This window comes from Mauremys mutica, chromosome 1 (assembly GCF_020497125.1).
Source record: "Mauremys mutica isolate MM-2020 ecotype Southern chromosome 1, ASM2049712v1, whole genome shotgun sequence".
In the NCBI taxonomy this organism is placed as follows: domain Eukaryota; kingdom Metazoa; phylum Chordata; order Testudines; family Geoemydidae; genus Mauremys; species Mauremys mutica.
In genome coordinates, this window is record NC_059072.1 from 132876181 (window position 1) to 132903700 (window position 27520).

The 27520-nt window shown below is 45.3% G+C and overlaps 2 protein-coding genes and 2 long non-coding RNA genes across 4 annotated transcripts; 2 read left to right on the forward strand and 2 right to left on the reverse strand.

The window, feature by feature from the left end:
- Positions 1-1172: 1172 nt before the first annotated feature.
- LOC123354441 lies at positions 1173-6798 on the reverse strand. Its single transcript, XR_006574754.1, has 3 exons — positions 6738-6798; positions 3479-3534; positions 1173-1411 (listed from the first exon to the last, which is right to left on the reverse strand). It is a non-coding gene; the product is annotated as an uncharacterized LOC123354441 (long non-coding RNA).
- Positions 6504-10563, forward strand: LOC123354440. Its single transcript, XR_006574753.1, has 3 exons — positions 6504-7045; positions 8605-8839; positions 10200-10563. It is a non-coding gene; the product is annotated as an uncharacterized LOC123354440 (long non-coding RNA).
- Positions 10564-10566: 3 nt separating this feature from the next.
- Positions 10567-16155, forward strand: LOC123345875 (zinc finger protein 215-like). The gene is given in 4 exon segments (XM_044982966.1): positions 10567-10953; positions 11784-11906; positions 12493-12606; positions 14682-16155. Coding segments are annotated over 3 exon segments (513 nt in total). The 5' UTR covers positions 10567-10590; the 3' UTR covers positions 12520-12606; positions 14682-16155.
- Positions 16156-16801: 646 nt separating this feature from the next.
- LOC123354427 (zinc finger protein 32-like) lies at positions 16802-24953 on the reverse strand. Its single transcript, XM_044996507.1, has 5 exons — positions 24821-24953; positions 23864-23942; positions 21980-22642; positions 19042-19116; positions 16802-18961 (listed from the first exon to the last, which is right to left on the reverse strand). Exons 1-5 carry the CDS (start codon positions 24860-24862, stop codon positions 18630-18632), a joined length of 1191 nt encoding a protein of 396 aa, XP_044852442.1. The 5' UTR covers positions 24863-24953; the 3' UTR covers positions 16802-18629.
- Between the last annotated feature and the right edge of the window lie 2567 nt (positions 24954-27520).

Consider the following 27520-nt stretch of genomic DNA (forward strand, 5'->3'; position numbering starts at 1 on the left):
ATGCTTCCATGCTGATGATGCTTGTTAAAAAAATAATACGTTAATTATATTTGCGACTGAACTCCTTAGGGGAGAATTGTATGTCTCCTGCTTTGTTTTACCCGCATTCTGCCATATATTTCATGTTATAGCAGTCTTGGATGAAGACCCAGCACATGTTGTTCGTTTTAAGAACACTTTCACTGTAAATTTGACAAAATGCAAAGAAGATACCAATCGGTTAAGAATCTGAACTGCCTTCCAAAATCTGAGAGGGACGACGTGTGGAGCATGCTTTCAGAAGTCTTAAAAGAGCAACACTCCAATGCAGAAACTACAGAATCCAAACCACCAAAAAAGAAAATCAACCTTCTGCTGGTGGCATCTGACAGAGATGATAAAAATGAACATGCGTTGGTCCGCACTGCTTTGGATTGTTATTGAGCAGAACCTGTCATCAGCATGGACGCATCTCCTCTGGAATGATGGTTGAAGCATGAAGGGACATATGAATCTTTAGCGCATTAGCAATGTAAATATCTTGCGACACCGGCTACAACAGTGCCATACAAAAGCCTGCTCTCACTTTCAGGTGACATTGTAAACTAGAAGCAGGCAGTATTATCTTCTGCTAATGTAAACAAGCTTGTTTGTCTAAGTGATTGGCTGAACAAAAAGTAGGACTGAGTGGATTTGTAGGCTTTAAAGTTTTACATTGTTTTATTATTGAATGCAGGTTTTTTTGTACATAATTCTACATTTGTAAGTTCAACTTTCATGATAAAGAGATTGCCATACAATACTTGTATTAGGTGAATTTAAAAATACTATTTCTTTTGTTTTTTACAGTGCATATATTTGTAATAAAAATAAATATAAAGTGAGCACTGTACACTTTGTATTGTGTGTTGTAACTGATATCAATATATTTGAAAATGTAGAAAACTTCCAAAAGTATTTAAATAAATGGTATTCTAGTATTGTTTAATACCACGATTAATCTTTTTAATTGCTTGACAGCCCTAGTATTAACCAAAATATGTAAATTGATTTACTGATGTAACTACAGTGAGATTGAATAAAGGGTATTGTGCTATTAAGATAAGAAAGTAGCTAATAGCAAATAAGGTATATTATATAGAATGTTTTACATCCAGAATTCTTTATATTTGTGCTACATTCTGCTGTGGAAACTTACTGGTAGCTAAACTGTTACAAATATCTGTTACAAATGGCTGAATTAATTTAGCTGAAACTTTTAAATAAATCAACTTGAGGCGGATACCTGGCATCAAAAATTTCAGTCCAAGTGGCTGAAGTACAATCCCTGTCCTGGCTACCTCTATATGTGCAAAGTCTGGAAGAATCTGTCAAGCAAATAAGATGGATGCCCTGTTGAGTCTTGCGAAAACAGTACACCAGGTTCTTTCATCTGGAAGAAAACAAAACCATCACTGATAAAGTTTGTAGATGACACACAAATGAAGAATACAGGTCTGATATAGAGCTATCTGGATCACTTGATAAGCTGGGCGCAAACCAACAATATGCATTTTAATATGGCTAAATGTAAATATATACATAGAATCATAAAAGTGTAGGACTGGAAGGGACCTCAAGAAGTCTTCTAGTCCAGTCCTAGGTATTATCTATGCCATTATCTAAATACTTGATGAAGATATTGAACAGAACTGGACCCAAGACTTGTCCCTGCGGGACTCCACTTAATATTCCCTTCCAGTTTGACTGTGAACCACTGATAACTACTCTCTGGGAATGCTTTTCCAATCAGTTATGCACCCATCATACAGTAGTTCCATCTAGGCTATATTTCGCTAGTTTGTTTATGAGACGGTCATGTGAGACAGTATCAAAATCCTTACTAAAGTCAAGATATAGCACATCTGCCCTTTCATCCCTATCCACAAGGCTTGTTACCCTGTCAAAGAAAGCTATTAGGTTGGTTTGACATGATGTGTTCTTGGCAAATCCAACCTCCTTGTTACTCAGGGGGAAGGATAGCTTAGTGGTTTGAACATTGGCCTGCTAAACCCAGGGTTGCGAGGTCAATCCTTAGCAGCCACTTAGGGATCAGGGGCAAAAATCTCTCTGGGGATTGGCCCTGCTTTGAGCAGGGGGTTGGACTAGGTGACCTCCTGAGGTCCCTTCCAACCTTGATATTCTATGATTCATCACTTTATTATCTTGTAGGTGTGTTTGCAAATTGATTGCTTGATTATTTGCTCCATTATCTTTCCAGGTACTGAAGTTAAACTGACTGGTCTGTAATTCCCCAGGTAGTCCTCATTCCCCTTTTTATAGACTGGCACTATATTTGCCCTTTTCCAGTTCTCCAGAACCTCTCCTGTTTTTCATGAGTTTTCAAAGATCATCACTAATGGCTCAGATATCTCCTCTGTCAGCTCCTTGAGTATTCTAAGATGTATTTAATCAGGCCACAGCAACTTGAAGACAACTAACTTTTCTAAATAATTTTTAACTTGTTCTTCTCATTTTCACTGGTGTTCGCTCTCTTAGATGTCCAATCACTACCAAGTTTCACTTCCTGGTGAAAACTGAAACAAAAAAATCAGTTAGCATGTCTGCCATTTCCACATTTTCTGTTATTGTTTTTCCCCACTCATTGAGTAATGGGCCTACCCTGTCCTTGGTCTTCCTCTTGCTTCTAATGGGTTGGTAGAATGTTTTCTTGTTACCCATTATGTCCCTAGCTAATCTAATCTCATTTTTGTGCCTTGGCCTTTCTAATTTTGTCCCTACATGCTTGTGTTGTATGTTTATATTTATCCTTTATAATGTGACCTAGTTTCCACTTTTTGTAGGATTCTTTTTTGAGTTTCAGATCATTGAAGCTCTCCTGGTTAAGCCAGGGTGGTCTCTTGCCATACCTCCTATCTTTCCTATGCAATAGGAGGGTTTACTCTTGTGCCCTTAATGATGTTTCCTTGAAAAACTGCCAGCTCTCTTGAACTGATTTTCCCCTTAAACTTCCTTCCCATGGGATCGTACCTATCAACTCCCCGAGTTTGCTAAATCTGCCTTCTTGAAATCCATTATGTTTACTGTGCTGTTTTCCCTCCTACCATTCCTTAGACTCAAACTCTACCATTTCACGATCACTTTTACCCAAGCTGCCTTCCACTTTCGAGTTCTCAACCAGTTCCTCCCTAGGTGGTCTGTAGTAGACCCCTACCATGACATCACCCTCATTTTTTTTACCCCTTTTATCCTTACCTAAAGACTTTCAACAAGTCTGTCTCCTGTTTCCATCTCATCTTGGAACAAAGGTTATAGGACATGTTTACACAATGGGGGGACTCTACCCTGGGAAGCAGTGACTCTGAAAATGATTTTGGGGTGATGGCTGATAATCTGCTGAACATGAGCTCCCAGTGCGATGCTGTGACTAAAAGGGCTAATGAAATCCTTGGATGCATAAACAAGGGAATCTCAAATAGGAGCAGAAAGCTTATTTTACCTCTGTATTTGGCACTGGTGCGACCTCTACTGGAATACTGTGTCCACGTCTGGTATCTACAATTCAAGAAGGATGTTGATAAATTGGAGATGGTTCAGAAAAGAGACACAAGACTGGTTAGAGTATTAGAAAATTGTAGTGGGACTCAAAAAACTCAATCTATTTAGCTTAACAAAGAAAAGGTTAAGAGGTGACTTGTTTACAGTCTTTAAGTACCTACAGGAGAAACAAATATGAGTTCTTCCATCTAGCAGACAAAGGTATAATACAATCCAATGCCTGGAAGTTGAATCTAGACAAATTCAGATGGAAATAAGGTGTAAATTTTTAACAGTGAGAGTAATTAACCAGTGGAACAATTTACAATTGGTGGATTATCCATTGCTGACCATTTTTAAATCAAGATTGGATGTTTTCCTAAAAGATATGCTGTAGGAATTATTTGGGGAAGTTCTGTGGCCTGTGTAATACAGGAGGTCACAATGATCCCTTTTGGCCTTGGAATTTATGAATCTGTGAAGAGTCTAGTTGGTACAAGGCGCCTCTGTATCTTGCAAAACTTGTATGAAGAAAGTCTGTAAGGTCTGTGTGCGATAGAGCCTTTGGTGGCTGGGCAGCATAGTGGCTAGATCATTGGCCAGTGGGGATGTAGGGGGACCTGGGCCCTCCCTCTTCACCAGGTCCCTGCCCAGGGCCCTACCAGGGGAGGTGGGTCTTCCGCCTGGCCGGTGTGGGTGTGGGTTCCCCCACTGGTACTTCCTACTAAAGTCTCTTTAGTTTGGGGTGTAGTCCAGTTATCCCACAGTTGGGGCTTATCTGCAGACTCCCCTTGGCAGGGAAAGGCTTACTTGCCTCCAGTGGCTGCATTGGTTGGCAGGTCGCAGATCCCTACCTTCAGGTAGGCTCCTGCCTCCTCGCCAGTCAGTCCCCAACTAAGCCAGGCTCCAGTAGCGGTGCCAGGGTTTTTCCTGCCCTAGGCAGCAGCGCTCCTCCTCTGAGCATTCGGCGGCAGGTCCTGGAGCGAGTGAAGGACCCGCCGCTGAATTTCTGCTGAAGACCCAGAGCGGAAGGACCCCCGTTGCCAAATTTCTGCAGAGGGCAGCAAAATGCCGCTTCCCCCCACCCCCAAATCCTGCTATCCTAGGTGACCGGCTAGGGTTGCCTAGTGGAAGCACCGGCCCTGCCAGGCTCCCTTCTTTTCTCCCCTCTCCAGGCCTGGCATTGGCTGCGGGTATAGCGGGGTGGGGCTAGCTGAACCCATAGGTTGTTTTTTTTTAAACCCCTGCTGTGCCAGGAGGCAGTTTCTCTGCTCCTGCACACTGTGGTAATATAGTGTCAGCCAATATAATATACAATATTATATATAATATCTGGTATATTTTTGTATATCTATGAATTGTATTCATGTTAAACTCTTCCCAGGATGCTTTTTATTTATGTTCAGCTCTTTAACCAAGGGAAAATATGAAATGTTGTAATTTCTGTGCCAGAAACAGAGATATGCCAAAAAGACAAGACAAGATAAATGATTTTGTTGATGCTTGACCAACATGCAGGCTATACCAAGGTACACGTGTCTCTAAGCTTTGCTGACTTCTGGAATACCATGTTCAAAACAGGATAAAAAACTGTCACAAACTGGAATGTAAATCTTGGGTAATGCTGGAATACCCTGTTTTGTTGTAAACGACTTGAATATAAATATGAGACAGGCTGACCACTGCAAGAGATTGTCTTCCAGAGCTGGTAATGTACGAACGTCTCTGCATTGTACTGATTTACAGACTCAGATACTTTAAGACCAGAACAGACGATCATGATCATCGAGTCTGACCTTCTGAAAATCACAGGCCACAAATCCTCACCCACTCACTCCTGCCATAGGATCATAGCCTCTGGCTGAGTTAGTGAAGTCCTCAAATCTTCAGTTAAAGACTTCAAGTTACAGAGAATCCACCATTTACACTAGTTCAGTCCAGCAAGTGACCCAGGCCCCTTGCTACAGAGGAAGGCAAAAAACCCTCTTGGATCTTTGCCAATCTGATCTGGGGGAAATTCCTTCCTCACTCCAAATATGGTGATTAGTTAGACCCTGAGCCAGCATCTGAGCAAATCATACCTTTAATTAATAAAATGACTGGTTGAGTCTAGGTTATCTGATGTCTAATCAATAAGATAACTGCACCCTAATAACAAACAAACTCTTTAGACAATCCAAGACATTATACAGGTGCAAGTGAAGGTCATGGCCAGTGAGAGGTATTCTTGCAGGCTTTATTGGGGAAGAGAAACAAACTAAAATGAGCCACAGATTACATATTCAGGAACAGAGCAAACTCCCTCATCCACTCCATTCCATGGTCCTGGGGAGAAGCAACAGCACACCCCTCATAGTCCCATAAGGAGTGTCAATTCTTACTCTCAAAGCTACAGGATATGTAATTCCCATGCTGGCTCTCTTCCTCTCCTAGATTGTTCCCAGACAGCGCTAACATAAGAAACATCCTGAGAAGGGCCAGGGGTTACCTGAGTTTGACCTCTAAAAAGTTTCATATTAAGATCCAGAGCTTCCTGGCAGAAACAAAACAAACAAACAAACAAAACCTCCCACAAGCTCTTGTCATTCCCTCCCTCCCAGCGGTGAGGTAGCTCTTTCTTAACAACATACAAATCCTTCTCACTCGGGCACGTCCGTGAGACCAAAATCTCTGTCGCTACAGGTGTAGTGTATTAAAGTACTCTCTGTAGCAATGTGCTACTTAGGGTGTACTGAACATGCTCAGTACATCTGCTGAAGCCACTGCCCTTCACCTTGTCCTTATTAGTCGTAAATTTCTGCGGACTACTTTTGAGAGAGGTTAAAAAGTGGCAAAGGGGGCGAATCGGAGGAGGGGGATGGCCAGGGTCTGAGCAGGGGGGTGAAAATTTACTGGTCTGGGGGGTCAAACAGCTGGAGGCAACATTAGGGGAGGGGCTAAATGGCAAAATCAGGAAGCGGGGGAGGTGGAGTTAAGCCCAGGAGTGAGGGGGTGTCAGAGGGCAAAACCCTGGTACAAGCAGGGGCAGAGGGGGTAGCAGTTACCCCAGTGGCACTGAGACACCAGTGCTTTGTAAACTGGAGAGCAGTGGGTTAAAAGCAGATGCAGCAGAAGGAAAAAACGGAAGGTCTTTCTTTATAGAGGGAAAAAAGCCCAGCTCTGAGATCGCTGCTCAGCCATCCCTCTTACACAGAAGCCGGGGTCCCAGTCCCATTCAGTACCTGCACAGGCTGTCTCTCCGCTCGCTGAATTGCAGCTGCAACCCTTCCGCTAGTGTTTGTCTGCGCAGTGACGGGGTTAAACCACAGAGCTCATACGCCTTTGTAGAGAGGACCAGGAACTACTGCAAGGGGGGGAATTAATACAAAAGGAACTTCCTGTCCCCAACTCTCTGTCCGCCTCACTTGTAACAGCCCACTGCAGCAATTGTGCATTAGAGCTGCGTGGTTGAATCCGTTTCCAAAGAAGCATTGGCCCCAAACAAGGAGGACTAGGTTTCCCTGGTCCCACGTGCTGCCAGCCCAGCGAGGTGAGTCTGGGCTAAGGGGAGACAGCAGAGAGAGTCGCAGGAGGGCTGCAGATTGGAACAGCAGGGAGGCAAGAAATCCCGCCTGCAGACCCAGGGGAGCCCAGGGCTGAACCGCCGCTGGCAGAGGCAAGAGAAGACGAGCCGGGGGGAGCCAGCTCTGGGGCAGGTTATAGTGGGTCAGGGACTTTTCTAAAACGAATGGGGAGCCTGAACTTGGTAGCCCAGGTCCGGGGGACGAAGGGGAAAGAGAGATTTCTGCCTGGGTGCAATAGCCTGAGCCTTGAACAGAGGAGCAGGGAAGTCCTGCCTGCATCTCTCGACTTGTCTATGGAATTGCAAGTACCTTACACAGGAGCCTTTTTTCTGCTGCTTTGCCTTCGTGCTGATGTCTCCTGCAAGGGGGATGCAGAGATTTGGGAGTGGAGGTAGGGAGGGAGCCTGCCCCTTGCCTGATGATGAGATAATATACCTCTCAGAAAGATCTCTTTTCCAGATGGAATTGTGTATTCTGGGGTGGGTAATAGGTGTTTTTGTTTCAATGCCTCTCATGAACTAAGGATGAAGTCTTGCCCTTTTATAGGGTGGCCACTGTGTCCTGTTCTCAGCAGGACTGATGCCAGGCTCCCCTTAGTACAGATGGCCACCACTTTACAGTGTTTGCAGTGGGACTAAAGGCAAGGCTACCCTCACTGAAGATGCCACACACTGTGCCATCAGGAGGCAGAGAAGTTCACTGAGGAGCAGGTGAACATCTAGGGGACACACAGAGACAGTGTACCAACCAGCTTGGAGTGCTGTGGGGAATCAAGGGGATGCTGGAGGACAGGAGAATGTGGGGGACAGGAGAAACTTGAGGGGTAGGGAGGGATACTCTTGAGGGAAGGGAATGTGGGGACAGGGTGGGAAAATCTGAGATAGCAGAAGACTGAGGGGAAAGAGAAGAATGTGGGGGACAGGTGGAGGCAGGAGATAGATGAGGGGCTGAGAGGTTGTGGATGGAGGAAGGAGAGGGATTGGGGTGGGGAAGAATGGCAGCTGCCCCATCCAGGAGGTAAGGGGAAGATTAGTGGAGTTCCCCTCCAAGCAGACAGGGAGGTGGCTCATACTCTTGTGTGTGCATTGACTGTAAGGTTGAATCTTCAAGCTTAACTGATCACACCAATGGTGGGGCAGCAGACATACACTGAAGGCTAAAGAATCAGACTCCTTTTTAAAAATCTGTCCCCTGACTTTTGGGAGCTAACTTGTGATTTTTGAACCATTGGGGTTGGTCAGGCCCACCAACGGGGGGGGGGGGGGGGAAGAGGGGCAATTGCCCGGGTGGGCCACAGGGTTCCTAGGCGCATGCGACCGCACTGGCCAGTCGCAGAGGCTCGCAGAGGCCCACAGGGCCCCCCAAAGCATGGGGCCCAGACTGTGCCTAGGAGTGATGAGCAGTCCCAGGAGTGATGGATTCGTCATTTCTGCCCCAGGCCCCGCCCCACTAGGGATAGCCCTGGGGCCTGGGATTTCTGTCAGTAGACCTGGAGTAATACCGTAATGTGCATCTTTATGAACAGGAGGCAGGCAACCCAGCTCCTTCTCCAGCTGTTGCCAGGCCGGGGAAGATAATGATCCAAACATCGGACCAAATTCAGTGATGAATCCTGGTCACGTGCCCCCTGTGGGACATTGCACATATGCTAAGAAGACTCATTACAGTCATCTCCATTGGAGCCAGGAGAGGGAGAGAGAGCAAGCAGTAACTGCTGGGAGCTTTAGGAATAGGAACTGGGACCCATTACAGGACTTAAGGTAGTTCCCTCTTATGCTTTCCTTTCTGTGCTTTCCCCGTAAAGTACAGCAGGTCCCCTCCTATCCCTTTTTTCTCTTCCATCTTCAGGCCAGTCTTCTGTTTGCCTCTCACCCCTGGCCCGTTTTCTCTGCCCCTTTCATTCCTTTCTCTGCTCTCTTTCTGTACACACACTTGCCCTCTGAATTGCTTTTCATTTAAAGAAAACAACCAATCAAAAAAGAGCAAATATCTTTTTGGGGTAAGGACTGTCATTTATGGCATGTTTGTACCACTCCTGACACAAAGTACGCAGCTGCGTAGGGCACCAGGAAATTTGGGGCACCAGATTACCTGGTGTCCTACGCAGCTGCGTGCTGCTCCAATCCTTGCCCCGCCTGTTCCCCAGGGCCTCCACCCCTGCCCTGCCCCAGCCCCGTCTCTTCCCTGCCCTGCCCCAGCCCTGCTCCCACTCCACCCCACCCCTTCCCCAAAGCCCCCGCCCCTGCTCTGCTCCAGCCACACCGCATTCACCCCAGCCTCGCCCCACTCCACCCCTTCCCCAAAGCCCCCGCTCCTGCTCCACCCCCCAGCCGCTGAGGACTGCAGCAAGGTTCAGGCCTGCACTCACCAGTGGCAGTAAATGGAGTGAGCCCCAGCCCCTCCGCACCGCCAGCTCCCCCACCAGTGAGTGCTGGGGGATGGTTTCCCCCTGCCCCCCAAACCCCAAGGCTGGGAGTCAGGGGAGCAAAGCAGAGTGGGCTGAGGCCGGGTCGCTCCACTTCCCGCTGCCCCATGAGTGCGGGGTCAGGCCTGCCCTGTGCTCACCAGGCGGCAGGAAGTGGAGCGACCTGGCCCCAACCTGCTCCACTCCGCCAACTCGTACTGGGGGTGGTTCCCCCTCCCACCCTCAAGCCTGCTCTTGCCCCCCCAGAGGCCTGGGGCCCCACACACACACCCCGCAGGGGGGCTGTGTAAGGCACCAAAATGGATAGGGACAACCCTGGACAGACCCCTTAGAAATTTAAAGAGAGTTGTGAGTATACACTATGCGCATGATTCTCCTCTTGTATCTGTTTTATGCAGATGTGACTCCATTGAGTGCGGTAGAGTGGGGTGAGTGAAATGAATTTCTGGCTATTTAAATGAAGGGTATAGGCCTTTAGCTTTTTATCACTTCAGTGCTGTCTTGAGAGATCCAGAAGAGAGACTGATGGAGCTGAACTTCTTGCAGTCTGTGAAAGTAAGGAACTGAAATCCATCATTGGAGGCAGATTAGCTCTTTCTTCTCTGCTGTTCCCTGGAGTTGGGTGGGTGAGAGAGCCTGGTCTGATTCTGAATGTATCATTCCTTTTCTCAGTTTTGTTTCTTTCCTCCCTGAAGCCTGCAGGAAGCACCTCTTGCGAGTGAATGTCACTTGGACCAATAAAGCCATCTAGATTTGTTTAAATAGTTCATCTCCAGAGTGTGATGTGCAAGCCTACATATCATCAAACCACCACAAAAGGTATGCGCAGCAGAAAATGGTTAATGGAGCTGATCCTAACTATGGGATGCTAAGGATGAATGTTTTTCACCAAGCATACAAGTGAGATGCAGAACTGAGACAACTAGAGCATAGGCCCAAGCTGGAGTAACCTCACAAAGACAGACAACAGACATGCAGCAGTGAGTAACTGCATCTGTGTGCCTTCAGTTATAGACACTGACAAACTGAGTGGTGCAATCTGAAGTAAAGATGGAGGAGCAGCCGCGGAAACAGAGCAAGCAGAAAATGCACCCACTCTATCCCTGTCTGGGACAGTTGACTCCAGTAATGAGAGGGAAGCCACCCTGCAACAGTTCAACAATCAGCATGGAGAAGCACTGCAGACACTTTAGACAGTTCTGCTATCAGGAAGCAGAAGGACCTCAAGAGGTTTACAGCTGACTCTGTGAACTTTCCCATCTCTGGCTGCAGCTGGATCTCCATACAAAGGAGCAGATCATCGAGCTGCTGGTTCTTGAGCAATTCCTGACCATCTTGCCTGAGGGAATCCAGACATGGGTCTGGAGACTTCATCCAGAAATACGTAATGAGGTTGTTGCCCTTGTAGAGGATTTCCAGCTAATTAATCAGGAGATTGGGAAATGTGGGTAAAAGGTAAGGACCACTGAATGTTAATTCAGATGAGGGAACAGGAGAGAGGTGAGGTGATGGAGAGAGTGAGGGAGAGATTGTTAGTGAATGTGTAAAATAAAGTATTTTTGTACTCTAAACAATTCCATTACCACCTGAGGTGAACACACTAATTTTATTTTGTATTGGTTGAATACTCGTGTCTATAAAGAGTCCTATGAGAGACTATTGCCAGCTTATTCACTTTCTTGAGCCTTCAGTTCTTGAGTCCCTGGCAGAGTGCTATCAGATGATAGCCATGGGGAGGGGAAGCCTAATCTTCTGTCAGGGAATGTGATAGTGGGTTGAAGGGGAATATGCTGGTGGTACTTTGAAAATGATCTTGATTCTGGATGTAGCTCTGAGATGGTCCAAGCTTGAGCCCATGAAGAGCTGACCTGAGAGCAGAGAAAGTATAATACTTCCAAAGCAAAGAGAAGGAAGAATAACTATCAAGGGAGAAGGTAGAGAGAGAAATAGACTGTCCCCAGCATTTCATTTTATTTCAAGTGACTCTGAATGTGGTGACTTCTTTGCATCTGAATTTTTCTAAATCTCCATCTCTCTCCTTATTCTTCAACCTGACCTTCCCCCACTTCTGCCTCCTTCATTCTTTTTTCCCCAACACATTTTTCCCTAACCTGTCCTGCCTCCCTTTTTATCCCCCATGCACACACTCCCTCTCCTCTTTTCTTCTCTTCTTCCACTTCATCACACAGAACAAACCCTTGTGCCTGTACAGCCTGTGACTGAGCAGCAGGATTGTCACTGAATGTGCATATATATTGAACAGAGAATACCTGTTTCAGATTCCAGTGACATTCGACGACGTGGCTGTGTATTTCGCCAAGAAGGACTGGGGTCGTCTGGACAAAAGGCAGAGGGAGCTCTACAGGGATGTCATGCAGAATAATTTGAAGACTTCTCTCTGGGTAAAAATTAATTTTCCCTCATTACTTAAAAGCTGTGTGGTCTCCCAAGAATTTGTTAAACTGTGGTTCAAGGTTCTTCTCTTGGATTTCTAAGGGCTCGGTCCTTGTAGTCCCCAGAAACTTTGTGAGAGATACAGTCACTGCCATGCAACCACTATTTTCTGAATTGCCCTTTTATTCGGAGGAGGTGATCTGTAGTCACACCTCAGCCTCATCCTTGTGGTTTAGTTGTGTAGTACAATCATAGAATTGCCCTGTCCACCCTCCCTGGGACTAACGCCAGCTCTGAAGGTGCTTGACTTTGAGAAATGGGTAAGTGTATTAACATTTGCACTGCTCACGACTTACCTAGTCCCCCATATGTGGATATCCTTGAGTCTCCAAAAGGGAAACAAAATAACTCCAGCTAAAAATTTTACTTCCCCAATGGGTTTCTGTGGACATAATCTCATCTGTTGGGATTCTGTAATCCCTGCCTCCATGAAAGAACAGGTTGGGTTCACATCTATGATAATTTATTTGTAATAAATGCTCAACAAATACATAACAAATCGTGGTATTGCCTGGACTGTTTTCCCATGAGCAGGATTTGAGACTCCAAAACCTGATGTGAACTCTCAGATGGAACACAAGGAAGAGCCTTGCATCCCAGATTGTCAAGATGCCAAAGAAAGGGTAATATCAAGAGAAGGCAGTGCAGGTGAGAAATAAATGAAGCTATCTCAGAAACTATCAATGAGTGAATTAAAAAGCTGTGGTTTGAACAAAGCCATCATGAGTTCTATTTGCTGTCATAGCAACTGTTACTTTCATCATGAATGAGATATCATTGTAGGATGGAAGCATTAAGGGTAAATGGCTGTGTTATGGGGCCTGTGCTCTAGAGACAACCTACAACAAAGGAGAGTCTCATGGGGGTAGAGCATGAGAGTGCACATCTCAGGCTGGGGAACAATACAAAAGAAGCATGGTTTGGTTTTTTGGTCTGTATTTTTCTGATCAGCAGGAGCTGGCTGCTGTTGCTGACTCTGTTTTTTGTGCAGTACTGCTATGAGACTTGGGCCTGTTCTTGTGGCAGATGTTAATCATGGCTTCCAAGCAAACCTTACTGATTTCTGGCAGTGGCCATCCCCTTTTCCCATGTTATAAATTGAAAGCTGCCTCGCCTTAAGGTGGCTGCCACTTTCCTACAGCCTTTGGATATGGAAGTGAGGCTAGCCTTAGTAAAGATGGACATTGTCTCTCATGGTTTACAGTGGGAACTGAAGCCAGGCTGCCCTCAGGGACGATGGTTCCCCCTTTCCACTCCCCTGGCATTCTAGGGTTTGAAAACTGTACAGGACTAAGGAGGGTGACTTGGGGGTGACGTGCAGGAAAACGTGGAGAATGAAGGTTTGAGGGGTAGGAGACTGAGGTGAAAGGAAGGAAATATAGCGGAATACCTGGGAGAACATGGAGGGAGAATGTGACGAGCACAGTGGATTGGGTAGGGCAGGGAAAGTTGTGGAAAGGGAGACTGGATAGTGATATAGAGAGGGATAGAATGGCAGCTTCCCCAGGGGTTAGGTCAGGATAAGCAGAGTTCCCCTCCACAGTCAGAGGTGTAATTCATTGTTTGATGTTTGTTTAGCAAACAAAAAACAATGCAGTATTACTTTGGCTTAAAAATCATGACATTTAAAAAAAAAAAACGGACTCCTTGGGGATCTGACTCATTATTTTAGAAGGTGTGGGGTTGGGCATACTATAGTAATAAGGGATAGAGCTGGTTTTAGCAGAATCCCCGAGGCTGGATTTTCCAAAGCAGGCCCCCCTTGCTGTACTGTCCCTACAGAGAGGAAGCGTTCTCTCCAAGCCTTTCACTTCAGCATTTGGTGTGCATATCCAGAGGCAGTACATGTGGCTCCTAGAATTAGCTACTTCATAAACCATGCAGCTGGAGAGGGTGCTGGAGCCATACTCCTGGGACATTCCTTTAGCCCTGTGATGGCATTTCATATCCCCAGAGTATTGTGAAAATCACACCAGGTAAGCCACTTGAACAGTTTGTCTCTATTCCCTTCCCCCTGGAAACCCAGGCACACGCAGAACCCTCACCCCCTCCAGCCTGGCATTGGCCAGGAATAGTGAGTCTGACAGACTGCTCTCCTTGCCCTTGAGGTGCAATATCATGATCGGAATATATGTTGGCTTCCCAGCAAACTCTGCCGCAGAAGCTTTTCACGTACAGAGACAGATCTGGGTCAAAATTCTTGCTCTGCGGCCCCCACATCACTAGAGGGTTGAGAGATGGTCCCCAAGGAACTGTTTACAACTTATATGGATAAATATACAATGTTGCTGCATTTCAGAACACTTCTTGTATGTTCCTCTCAGTACTTTCTTTTTGTTCTAATTTAAAACCACTCTTTTATTGTGCTTAATTTTGTTTTATTCTTCTTAGTTTTTCCACTTTTCTATATCAAACTCCCCACATATTCCCTCCCTGTCTTAATCTGTTCTTGTCCTCTCTCACACACACATCCCTTCACTCCATCATGTAGTCTTTCCTCTTGTTTCCTTTTGCCTCTGCCCCTTTTAAACCTTCCCCTGCCTATGCTTTTCCCATTCACTTTTTCCCCATGCTTACCCACTGTTCACTCACCACATCTGTAGTTCACATATCTAATCTGCTGAGCTCAGCATATCAAGTTCCTAGGTGCCAGGGGCAAACTCTGCTTTGAAGAGTGATGTGGGACTGCACTAGACTAATGTCTGGATTCCCTTTTAATCCAGCAGGTGATGGGATCCTGAGCAGAACTGAGAAGCATCTCGTAGAGGGTCCTGAAGATCTGGTGCTTGGCATTCTATTACTGAGGAACTCAGCAGAGAGCGGTCTGCAGGAGGCAACACAGGTTACAGTGTCAGAAAAGAAAGCCAATGGAGGGTGAGCGAGAGACCTAACATCCTCTTCAACTTTCTTTTGCGAAGGTTCCCAATCTCCTTGTGCAGGGGAGACCTGAGAAAAGCAAGAGACTATGTACTACTTATGCATGTAAGGAAAACCTCAAGGGGCAAAGGGACCTGAAAAGCCATGAGAACAGCAACCACCTGTGAAGGAAATCCTGGAAGTACAAAGCTTGTGGGAAAAGCTTCAAGCCAAAGCAGGAGCTCACAGCCCATGGGAGAGTCCGCAGAAAGGAGAACCTCTATTCATGTCCTGCCTGCTATAAAAGCTTCAGTTACCCATCACATCTTATAAGACACCAGAGAACCCACACTGGCGCAAAACCTTACCGCTGTCCTGAGTGTGGAAAAAGTTTCAGTCAACTCACGCACCTGACTAGATACCAGAAAATGTACACAGGAGAGAGGCCCTTCCTCTGTCCTGAGTGTGAGAAGAGCTTCAGTTGGCTCTACAATCTCCATATCCACCAGTGAACCCACACAGGGGAGGGACCCTACCTCTGTCTGGAATGCAGGAAGACAAGAGCTTCCCTCACAAATCACATCTCACCACACACCACAGGACTCACATGGGGGAGAGACCCTACCCCTGCCCCCAATGTGGGAGAAGCTTCAGCACCCAGTCCAGTCTGACAAAGCACAATAGAAACTGCCACACGGGGAGACACTCCATCTATACCCTGCCTGGGGGGAAGCAGTCATTAAAAAAAACCTCTTGTAAAAACAAGGATCCTGGCTATGAAGAATGCAGTAAAGGTTGAGACCCTGGGATTGACGTACCAGGCCCAGTGCCCACACAAGAACTCCCATGAGGCCCAGACAAGAGGCCTGGACCCATGTTCAGACACTGGGTATAGAGAACTCAGCTGAGGCCCAGGCCTGTGTTCAGACACCGGACACTGAGAACTTGGCTGAAGTCCAGACCCTGAGAATGGAGTACCAGGACACCAAGAACTCCCCTGAGGCCTAGGCTGTGGAAACAGAGGCCCATACCCATGCTGAGACCCCAAACATGGAGAACTCTGCTGAGGCCCAAGCATTGGGACTAGACTACCAGCCCCAGCTCCTAACCCAATCCATAGCCATGAAGAACCTTGATGAGGGGGCTCAGGACCTGGCCAAGGACGACCAAGCTGAGGCCGAGGCCATGGAGGACCCAACTGATGGTGGAGCGCTGCACCATTGATTTGATCCTACTTGTGTATGTATGAGGCAATAATACTCAAATCTCAGTGGTTTAGGAGCCAAATCAGTGATCAATATTATCCAGAAGATCCACAGTAGTGTGGATTCATTGTTTCATTTAGTATATATAATAGTCTCACAGCAAAATGACTGAGCAAGTATTCTACAATTGGTTAATAACATAGTAAAAGCATCCTGATTGGATAGTAATTAAAAAACTGATTTAATATATGCTGCAAAGAGCTGCAGGAGACACATTAGAGAGCTACTTGTGGCTCTCAAGACTGTCTGCATATCACTGATATAAGGTATAGCTTGTGAACAGGATGAACAGAAAGCATCAATGCAGTGACTGAAACCAGTCCACTGCTCCTTGCTACACCGCTGATGGAGAGAAACCCCTGAAGAACGTGGAGGGACGTCACTTTATTCTTCTGAAGAATCTTAGCAATCAGTGTCTCATCACAATGGCTGTTTCCTTGCCAGGCATTAAATAAAGTGTGAGTCTGACCCTCCCATAGACCCATTCTGGTCTGACATCTTTGCACTTATTCTAATCTAGGTCCTGGATTGCCTCTCAGAAGTCCCCCCTTTTGTTTTTATTAGAATAGGTGCTAGACAAGACCCTGTGTAGGTTGACACAAGCTGGAACTATTTTTCTATGGCAATGTCCTTGGATTCTAGGACATCTAGAAATTTTCTGTAGTCATTTCATTTGGCATTATAAAAATGGAGGTGTTTATTGAAGTAGGTACAGAAATTTGGTCAATGTTTATTTTTATTTTTTAAATAAAACTGCTTGTCTCAACACTTTCAGCTTTGGATGCACTGCAGCATTTTCCTAACTATCATGTAAATTGTTGGAAGGGGGGAAGCCGGAGATTTTTGGCAACTAAATAGGGGACTTTTGACAATGGGGGGGGGGGGAAGAGGTATTGGGGGTGGATCAGAATTAAAGGATAAGCACAGGAGCTGGATACTCCTGCTAAATCAGAAGCAGGGAGATAGCTCAGAGGTGGGGACTGTATTTTTAACTATCATTTCAAGCTGCCTGCGACTTGAGAAGGCATCAGTCTTCACTCAAGTTTAGTTTTTTCACAACTCTGAGGACTAGAAGCAGAGGGCCTGATTATCAGTTCCAATACAGCCTCTTTACCTTGCTGGTAAGTAGGGGCCAAAAAGCTGGTGCATTTGGCCACTAGGAATATGTCCTTGCACAGGAGGCTTCATATAACTTCCGTTGGCTCCCTGCTTCCCTCATCTAACCATCTCAGAACTGAACCATATTTTCTTTTTAAACAATGAAAGAAAGATATTTGAGCTCAACTCTGCCTCAACAGGAGGGCAAGGAGTGAATTAAGCAGCCATGAAATAGGAGGCCCTTACTAGTGAGAACAGACTCTCCTTTTCACGTGGCATGATCCTTAAGTAGTATACCCAAACCCCAATAAAGCAATTGATTCACAAGTGCACTAGATCTTTATCTCCCTTGTTGGCCACAAGAGACAGAAAAAGCACTGCACAGATAGATTTAGAATTATCTGCTCTAAGAAAATGCAATATTTTAATTCCCTACTTTTGAAGAAATTTAAGAACACTGAAGTGAGAACCATTATTTAAAAAAAAACAATTTTAAAAGCAAGAGAGTGTCAGAATTACTATGCAAACTGCAACCAGAGGCACATGTATAGAGCCATAAAATTCAGCTTTACACACTTACACTGGGACATGCTCAACTCATGAAAGATGGACTGTTAGTAAAAGCTTATGTCAATGGAATGTTGTCTAAGGCCTTGTTTACACACAAGGTTTAGTTAAACTGATGCAAAGTGGCTTAAATTTATTTACCTTAAAAGGTGGGACTGAGCCTGCTCTCCCTGCAAATCTGTGCCTTTTTGCCTTGTGAGACCGACTCATAGGCTGGGATTAAATGCCACCATCTAGACCCTAATTAACTAGATCAAAGAGATTTAAATACCTACTTAAACACTAACAAGCACCACATTTTCCTGTATGGAAAATGTGGGATATTTAAAGAATAGATTAACTGTAACCATGGTAGCATTTTAAAAACACAAACCAGAGTGCTATATTAAAATCAATGCAAGTTTATAAGTCTTTTCTCATGGAGAAGTCTTGGAGTAAGAAACAGCACCAAAATTTATAGCTTTACCAGAGTGCATCAACAAGGTGCATTTTAAAGACATCTCAGACAAGGGCCACTTAAGTACACCTCATACAGTTAGGGACACATTAGCTAAGAGCACCTCAGATAAGGATGCTCTACTTAGGTGCATCTCCATGAAGAACATCTTTGTTAATAGAGGCTGCCTGGGACAAATCCATCCTTGGTATTAAACCAGCTACTACAGTAAGCAAATGTGTGATTGATTTGATCCCCTATGTTCACTGACTGCATCTCAGTAAAGGATGCCTCAGAGATGAAGAGCAGGGTCAGTGCTAAAGCACTTGAAAGGCCCCTCAACTGTAACTCGACAATATAAAAGCCATATTTGCCTCAGACAGGGTAAATCAGAATGACAGGTTCATATATAAACATTTTGTTTGCCATGTTTACAGTACAAGGATGGATCAGGCAGTTGTTGGAGCAGCAGGAAGTTGAGAGATTGGAGGTTGTGTGGTAGCGAGAATTTCAGAAGTAGATGTCTGGGATGAAACCTGAGAGGAAAAAGGCCGGGCATTTTCTGGGAGAAGGTTACTGGGGTTAAGAAGAAGAGGAAAAGGCAAAGAGGCCATAGCAGCTGCCTGCTGTCCCAACAGAAGTCCCAAGCTGTACACATTTGAATTAATGAGATCATTGCCCGGGAGGAGGACATTCAGCTGTTTCTGAATCTCTTGAAGGACCCGTAGCTGACTTTGCTGATTCAGAAGAAGCATATCCATGTTGTCCCTCATTCTCCTCACTGTGTGAAGATAAGAGTATTAATTTCTACAATTTAAAGTGCTATGCGTGGCACTTTAGAAGCCTTTTTTATATACTTACACTCTTCAAGTATAAGTCTTGACTGGTCCATAGCTGCTTGCTCTGCGCCACCACTTTTTTGTTCCTCATGACATCCTGTAGAAGAGGAATGAAAATAATATGTTAACGTTTTAAGTGTAAAAAGAATGTAGAATAGTAAATCACACATTTACATTTAGCATGAATTATGTGATAAGCATCACAAGGCAGAACTGTAAATACAGGATCATCTATCTCCACAAGGACAAGCTCTTGCCACTAGTTCTCCAGTGCCTGGCTCCAGACCAGAGGGAAGAATATTTCACTCATTTTACAAAAGTGAAGTTGACTACCCATAGTGCAAGCCAGCTGAATGTCAGGCCCTTTTTAAAAAAAACAAAACAAAAAAAACCACACAAGTCCCCAGTATCATTTGATAACCTATGTTAAGCTCATCAGAGCTAACCATCTATAATGACATTCCTACTAAGGGCTTGGCTACACTTGCGAGTTAGAGTGCATTAAAGCAGCCCTGGGCGCCCTAGCTCACTACCCTTCCACAGTGGCAAGGCACATAGAGTGCTCTGACTCCAGGGCTAGAGCGCTCCTAGGACTCCACCTTAGTGAGAAGATTAACACTTGGTGCGCCTTGGCTGAAACGCCCGGGCATCAGTGTGAACAAGGTATTGCATTACCGCACTCTGATCAGCCTCCGAAAATGTCCCATAATCCCCTTAAGTCAAGTGGCCAATCTTGTCATTGTTTTGGAATCACTGTAGGCATGCCAATATGCCCTTTGAAAGCTCCGTTTCTGACAGACGGCTGCTTATCTGCTCCGAGACAAACCAACCATTACTGTGGAATGCTGTGTATGAGAGAGAGCGCGCGAGGCGGGGGGACAGGGGGAAGTCTGTTGCTGTCTTGTAAGTTCAGACAGCATGCTGACATACTCTCAGCTCCCAAAAACCCACTCTCTCCCCCCCCCACACATACACACAGCACACTCCCTGTCACACTCCACCCCACCCCCCTCATTTGAAAAGCACGCTGCAGCCACCTGCATGTTGGGATAGGTACCACAATGCACTGCTCTCTGTGGCCCTTGCAAGAGCTGCTAATGTGGCCACGCCAATGCACTTGAAGCTGTCAGTGTGGACAGATTGCAGCACTTTCCAAGGGCTGGTTTAACTCAAAGCGCTCTACATCTGCAAGTGTAGCCATGCCCTTAGTGTTAAAAGCTTTTCAGATTTGACTGTAACCAACTAATCTTTGGCCCTGTGTACTCTCACTTTCTCTCAGCTATAGCTGTCCAGTAAAGTAGGTTCCTCCTCCCCCGTTTGTTTGTTTTTTTGGGAGGGGGGGCACGCAACTGGTGGGAGGGCACAACAAAGTGGCAAAAGCTAGATTTCCCAAAGTCTAGTAAACACATTTTTGGTGATTGCAATTCTTGAGCCACTTGTCTGATTCACTTCAAATCTGACTGGCAAAACTCAGTACCAGACTGAATCTATGAATTCTGAGAGCAATGCGACTTCTTTTGGTGTCCTATAACATGGGCCCCCTTGTTGCAACTGAGTGTCTTTTATACAACTATGGAGTAAGTATTACTACTCCATAATAAATGGGATCAATTTCTTTTAAAGTAGCATCAGCTTAATACTTATCCTATGTTCCTTTGTTATCTAATGAGGGGAAAACTATTTCTTCTTAATGACAAGATGTAAAGAGGAAGTGAGGTTGTGCCTTTTTGGAGAGGAGGGCTTATATTTTGTATAAAAAGCTTTAATTTTATCATCATTACAAGTGTCAGGAATATGAAGTTTTTAAATCTTCACTGTTTATGTTGGAAGAGCTGGCTAGGTAATTCCATTATCTATGGATTAGGAGTTTCACACGCTTAGTTTAAGGGAAGTTAAATCCTTAGACAGAGCTTCTCTCTCAAGTGTTTTTGTTAGGATGTGACAACTGGAATAAAAATCACTTCCCCTCTCAATTAGGCTGTGATTAACTGCTCTGCTGAATCAGGGCCTCAAATCAGGTTTCACTTCATTGAGGTCATAAAACTACTTGTTCCCCAGTCATCCATAGAGTCTTCCATGGTAGACAACCCTTGAATTTCTAATTAAAAAAAAAAAAAAAAAAAAAGGAACTTAAGTATTCCAGTCAGTCATTTTTTTTTTTAATATATATGATACACACAAGAAAGAAGGAACAAATCCAGTTTCCTACCCCATATTTTCTAGGCCAATTTAATAAGAATATACAAAATGAAATTTGTACATGAGACTCTTATTAAGTAACCCCTTAACTTTAATATTACACAGAAGTACTCCCAGAAGAACTGAGTACAGTTCTGTACCATGTATATTAGAAGATACCTCTGTTAAATAGCCAGCTAGTCAGTCTCTTTAGTAATCACGTAGACAGGTTTAAGTCTATCTGCTTTATTGCCTAGTGAGCAATGGATCCTTTTTAAAGAAGAGAGAGGAAAATGGCTCTTTCATTCTTCCAGCATCTCAGAAGAGATGTTTTTCTTAATAAAGAGTCAATATGTAAGGACTCTTGTTATGCTGGTTTATAGAATTAAAGAGGATGGCAAAAAAGAGAGACTTACCTTTAATAAGTCATTAGGTGCATGCAAGTTATCAGTGTTTCATAGCTAGCTATCTTAGGGCTTTATACTGCCATGCATCGTCATAGTATCTGAGCATCTTTCATGTGAAATCAATAGTCAAGTCTGTAATGCAATTCCTGGAGCATCATTCAAAAGTGTTAGCATTGACATTATGGGTCCATTTACTTAAGTGGGTCTCTGTTGGACATTTCATAGATATACACAAAACCCAAAGTGTGGTAGGCCAGGCCAAGTGTTTAGAATCTGATGGAGGCCACAGGACTGTGTACTAGTCTTTCTGTGCATTGGTAATAAAGCCAATACAGACTGTGTCCTCCATTTATTTAACCTAAGCAATCAAGTTACCTGTTGCACATTCACTGGATGTCTCTCTCACATGGACTTTCTGATGTTTAAGGAAGTTTGAGCTCAGGCGGAAGCTCTTCCTGCATTCAGTACATTTGTAAGGTTTCTCTTCTGTGTGGCTTTTCTGATGCTGGACAAGGGCTGAGCTGCAAGTGAAGCTTTTGCTACATGCAGCACAGGCATAGGATTTCTTTTTCATGTGGGTTTTACGGTGTGCAATTAGATTTGAGCTCCGGCCAAAGCTTTTCTCACATTCTTTACATTTATAGGGTCTCTCTCCTGTATGGATTCTCTCATGTACCACAAGGTTTGCCTTCCTGCTGAAGCTTTTCCCACACTTAGGACATTCAAAGGGCTTTTCTCCTGTGTGGATTTTCAGATGGTTCAAGAAGGTTGAGCTCCCCTTGAAGCTTTTTCCACATTCTGTACATATGTAGGGGCTCTCCTCCCTGGGGGGTTTCTGTTGATTAAGGGTGACTTTTAGTTTCTTAGATCCTCTTGCTTGATGAGCAGATTTAGTGCATCTCTTTCTCTGCTGCCTTTCTGGCCTGGCTTTCCCCCAGCCAGGACTCTGGGCTTCAGCTGGTCGCGATAACTCATCCTGCTCAAGATCTTCCTGATTAGGTTTCTCCTCCTCATTTTCACTCACAGTGCTATCGCTTGCTGGAATAAAAATGGGAGTTCTGACATTATTTCTCCCCAGGGCAGGGAATGAACAAAGGCTTGGACTGGTACTTGCAAAGTCTCTCTCTCTAATTAGTGATTGTTCATGAGGCCTTAAATCCAAAAATCAAATCCCACCAAACCCTTTCTCAAAGGGAATGAGGAAGTGAAAAGAAGGGATGAGAGGACAGAAGGAAATAGGTGATGGAGGAGTGGGAGAAAGAGTGAGGGAAGAAAAAGATGAACAGATGAGAAACTCTCCCCTCTCAAGAATTTCCTCCCCTCAGAACAAGGCAGATTAAGCCAAACACTATGCCCACATAAATACTGTTGCAAAGCAGGAAGAGAAAGGAATGGGCTCAAACAAGTGACCCCTCCCAGCTATCTCATTTTAGCCACTTATTCCTCTTCTCTCAGCCCACATGCCCATCACCTCTGCCCATTTAATAGAGAATGAGAGCACCTCCCTGCAGTCTGCCTGCTTTAAAATGGAGGTTTCCTCTCCCTCACACCAGGAACCTGAGCTTCCTTCTGATTTACAAACATGTATGTTTAAGAGAAAGCTTTCCTGGGCGAGACTAACAGGCAAACTGATTCAGTTACTGCCATTCAATGCATTAGTGAAGAGCTAGCTCATTCCCAAGGTTGAAGTTACACATGTAGGGAGCTAAAAACACCACAGTGTCCCTTTGGCATTTTCCCCTCCATTGGAAGGAAGGAGCAATTTCATTCATTGTTATAAGAGTAGGGAGGCTTCCCCCAAAAACAGCTGCAGTGATTTGCAGAGACCAACAGCCTTCACAACCCTGACAGTGCAGCAGGACCTAGGTAACCTTCACAGCCCCACAGAATGCCTTTAAGGGGTAAGAGATACTTCAGATGTGAGAGAGTCCAAATTCACCTGCTCAGATCCCCCAACTTCTGGTGTGAGGAAGATAAAGCCAAAAGATAGAGAGAAATTCTGGCTTTTGTTTTCATTCGTTTCAGGTGGATTTTGCTTTCTTGTTTTTAAAAAGTGGAAGAACCCCACGGCAAAAAGGAGCACTCAGCATCACAGAGAGCCACATGACTCCAGCTCAGTGCCTAACACAGGTTCTGGCATGGCAGACTGCAAACAGATTAAAGAAGACAGACTTTAGTGCTCACAATGCCTTTGCTGATATCCCAGCTTTTTAAGTTCACTTATTGTGGGTGACTTAACTGTTATAAACTACTCCTCACCTGTGCAGGAGTCTCCTTGGATCTTACTTTTTCTGGAGCCCTGCAGCCCAGAGGCCATAGGCTCTTCCTCCAGCTCCATCTAGAAGAAGAGAGGGGATCTGGAGTTTGAAACCTTATTTAGTGGGAAAGAAAACAGATGCAATGCACCCCAGCAGTGATAACAGGTTATGTTAAGACAATGGGGGAGAATTTGTCAGTCCCACACTGGTGAGCAATTAGCAATTAGCCAGGGAGCCCTGAGTTTGGTGGAAAGAGCCTCAGTTTGGTGATTTTACAGGTAAGAACAAGAGAAGAGAGTTTATCCTAAGGCAGAGGTTCTCAAACTTCATTGCACTACAAGCACCTTCTGACAGCAAAACTTACTACACAACTCCCAGGAGGAGGGACTGAAGCCTGATCCCACCTGAGCCAAGCCCCCCTCCAGGGGGGCACAAAAGCCCAAGCCCCACCACCCTGGGAAGGGTGGACCAAAGCTGAAGCCCAAGGGCTTCAGTCCCAGGCAGGGGGCCTGTAACCTGACCCTGATTCCCAGGGTTGAAGCCCTTGGGCTTCAGTTTTGGCCCCAGGTGGTAGGGTTCAGCTTTAGCCCCAGCAAGGCTAAGCCAGCCTTGATGACCCCATGAAAATCCAGCTGTGACCCACTTTGGGGTCCTAACCCACAGTTTGAGACCCACTATCCTAGAGAAAAGGTCAGGGTTAGTTAACACTCCATGGTTCAATCTCAACCACTTTCCTAGTGCCAACAAACTCTTAGTGTTGGCAACAGGGAAACCCACCCAACACTGTATTAACCTACTCTCTGGCCTTAGTGCCCACTCCCTCAAATTCTCCCCATTGCACTGCTAGTTCCTCTCCCTTCCTTCAGTTTCCTCCAGGACATAATTACTCCTCCCCACACACCCCAGTTCCTGAGTTTCCCCATCCAACCAGAGTACCCTACATTCAGGCCAGGCTCACTTGATGAGGCCCAGAGGGGCTGGCACTTAGGCTGTAGCTCATGCTCCAACTTTCCTTCCTTCCTTCCTTCCTTCCCTCCCTCCCCTGGGCTCCTCTCTGTCCCCCTCTGTGAGCCTTTCATTGGAGAAGGTGCTGAGGGCAGTGATTGGCTGACAGGGTCAGGGTGGGAATGGCTCCTCCCACTGCTGCAGGCCAAAAGAGTGACTGCAGCAAGGGTCCTGGGGAGGAGTGTTTGTTAGGGCAGAGTGTGTGGACCCTTCCTACAGGCATATGTGTAAAGAGCTGGTAGTCTTCATGTGGGAGCAACAGAAGGTAGTGCTACTGTGCTGCTGCCTCCTTCTGGAGAAGGAGAGGAGTAGGGAAGCTTTACCAAGATGTCTGCAGGGGAGAGAGGATGATCCACCTTAGACACTTGAAGAGACTTCAGTTTCTCTGCTAACCTTTTCATTCTGTTATCTCATCCTCCTGCTTTCCCCAACACCCTTTGTCTGTTTTGTCCACGTTATGTGGCCTGTCTGACCCTCATTCTGTAAGCTCTCCGGCACAGGGGCTCTTGTGTTTGGTATCTCTCTGTACAGCATATAGCCTAGTAGAGCCCTGATCCTTGTTTGGGGTTTATAGGCATTACCCTAATTCAGCTGTTCTAAAACTGTGGGTTGGGACCCCATTTTAATGGGGTCACCAGGGCTGGCTTAGACTTGCTGGAGCCAAAGCCTGAGCCCCACTGACTGAAGCAGAAGCCTGAAGGCTTCAGCCCTGGGCAGCAGGGCTCAGGTTACAGGCCCCCTGCCTTGGGCTGAAGCCACTGGGATTTGACTTTGGGCCCCCTGCCCAGGGTGGTGGAGCTTGGGCAGGCTCAGGCTTTGGTTCCCACCTACTGGGGCCATGTAGTAATTTTTGTTGTCAGAAGGGGGTGTTGCAATGAAGTTTGAGAATCCCTGTCCTAATTCAAATAATAATCTTTTTATTATAAATATATCTGTGCTGGGGGGATATTGGTGTACACAATGCCAACTACGCTAAGGTCTTGTGGTGGGAAAGGGAGACATAGGGAGATCTCAGTTGCTCTGTAGTCAGAGATAGTTAAGCCTGTGTGATAGTGCTGTGAGAAATGGAGGCAGGCCACTTGAAACATGGGCTCAAAAACAAGGGAGGAATATAGCCTGAGATGAGACTGGTTCCCTTTTATACAATCCTGTACTGGCTAGCAAGCTTCATAGAATATCAGGGTTGGAAGGGACATCAGGAAGTCATCTAGTCCAACCCTCTGCTCAAAGCAGGACCAATCCCCAACTGGTCCCCTCAAGGATTGAGCACACAACCCTGGGTTTAGGAGGCCAATGCTCAAACCACTGAGCTATCCCTCCCCCAGTTTCTTGTGGTTCCTCAGTCACAAGTCTCCTGTCTGTTGCAAAAATGTGTGCCACAGCTAGCAAAATAGAAAGAATGAGACTTTTCCCCTGGAGTCACCGAACCAGGGTGTTTCATCCACAGAACTATGGCTACTTAGAAAGTGGTCTGCCTTAGTCCTTGTGACACCAACCAGCAGCTACTGTATCAGCAGGTAGGGGAAATATATGAATAAGAAGGAACTAACTCTACCTAAAGTTTCTGTTGTACTGAATTCAGATGTTAATCCCTTACCATCATGCTTGGGCATCACATTTACCCCTTCCCAGTCTTGGCAACCCTAAGTGTTCAAAAATAATTACTCCTGCCCCAAAAGTGATGAGTCTGGCTTAAAAATCATGAGATCTTAAAATAAATACATGTGTGTTCTTTTTATTTGCCATCTGGTTAATGAGCCTTTATAGTGCACTTGGGTCATATTTACCAACTTTTCTTTGCAACTGTGAGGGCTAGAAACTAGAGCTGGTCTTCAAATGGAATTTTCATTCCCCAAGAAATTCTGACATTTGGGTGTGTCACAAATTGGGATGAAAAGTCAAAATCTTTACCTTTGTTTTTGTTTAACCCCCTCTTCCCTCCAAAGTTTACTGTTAAACAAAACTATCATGATGAATATTAATGTTATGTTGTACTTGGGGCTGCCCTCTTAGTAGTGCATGATGCTGGCACCCACAACACAACAACTGTGCTTTGCTTCACAGCTCCTCCTCCTCCTGCTTTACGGCTGGGGAGTGTCCTTGATTAGCACACCTTTACATTCCTAAAGACAATGCAGAAAACCTGTCCTGGAGTCAATTTCTCATTTTAAAAAGACTTGTTTTACTTAGAAAACTTTTCTAAAACAGCAACTGGGAAATATTATCCATACTAAAACCATCCCAGTACTCCTGCCTTTGGAGCCACTCAACCACCTCATGCATACACTCCATCCACCTGCACTGTGGCTTCTACACTGCAACCAGAGATGGGATGCATGTGAGAGAAATTCTCTGTGAAGCATGCACAATAGTATTTGGATACATATTTTTTTTTAAGTCAGTGGAACAGAAGGACTGGAGCATGGCTCTGCCACTTCCCAGGTGAGTGGGCTACAGCATCAATCTCTTTGGCCCACTGATTCTTTATTTACTCCAAAGTGGAACAGCTTCAGCAGATGACATTGAAGAAGCCTCACATAAGAATATCTCATACCTCTCAGATAGCAAATCCCTTCTCTCCCTCAGGAGGAGGCTCTTGAACCAGGGCTTTCCCACATCCAGGTGAGTACTCTAACCACTAGGGTAAGTTATG

Coding starts and splice junctions, on each gene's coding strand:
- LOC123354427 (XM_044996507.1), bottom strand. CDS start 24,862: ATGAGCTACAGCCTAAGTGCCAGCCCCTCTGGGCCTCATCAA. Junction 19,117..21,979: donor ATCCAGTGAATGTGCAACAG/GTAACTTGATTG, acceptor CCTCTTCTACAG/GATGTCATGAGGAACAAAAA. Junction 18,962..19,041: donor AAGACTTATACTTGAAGAGT/GTAAGTATATAA, acceptor ATCTTCACACAG/TGAGGAGAATGAGGGACAAC.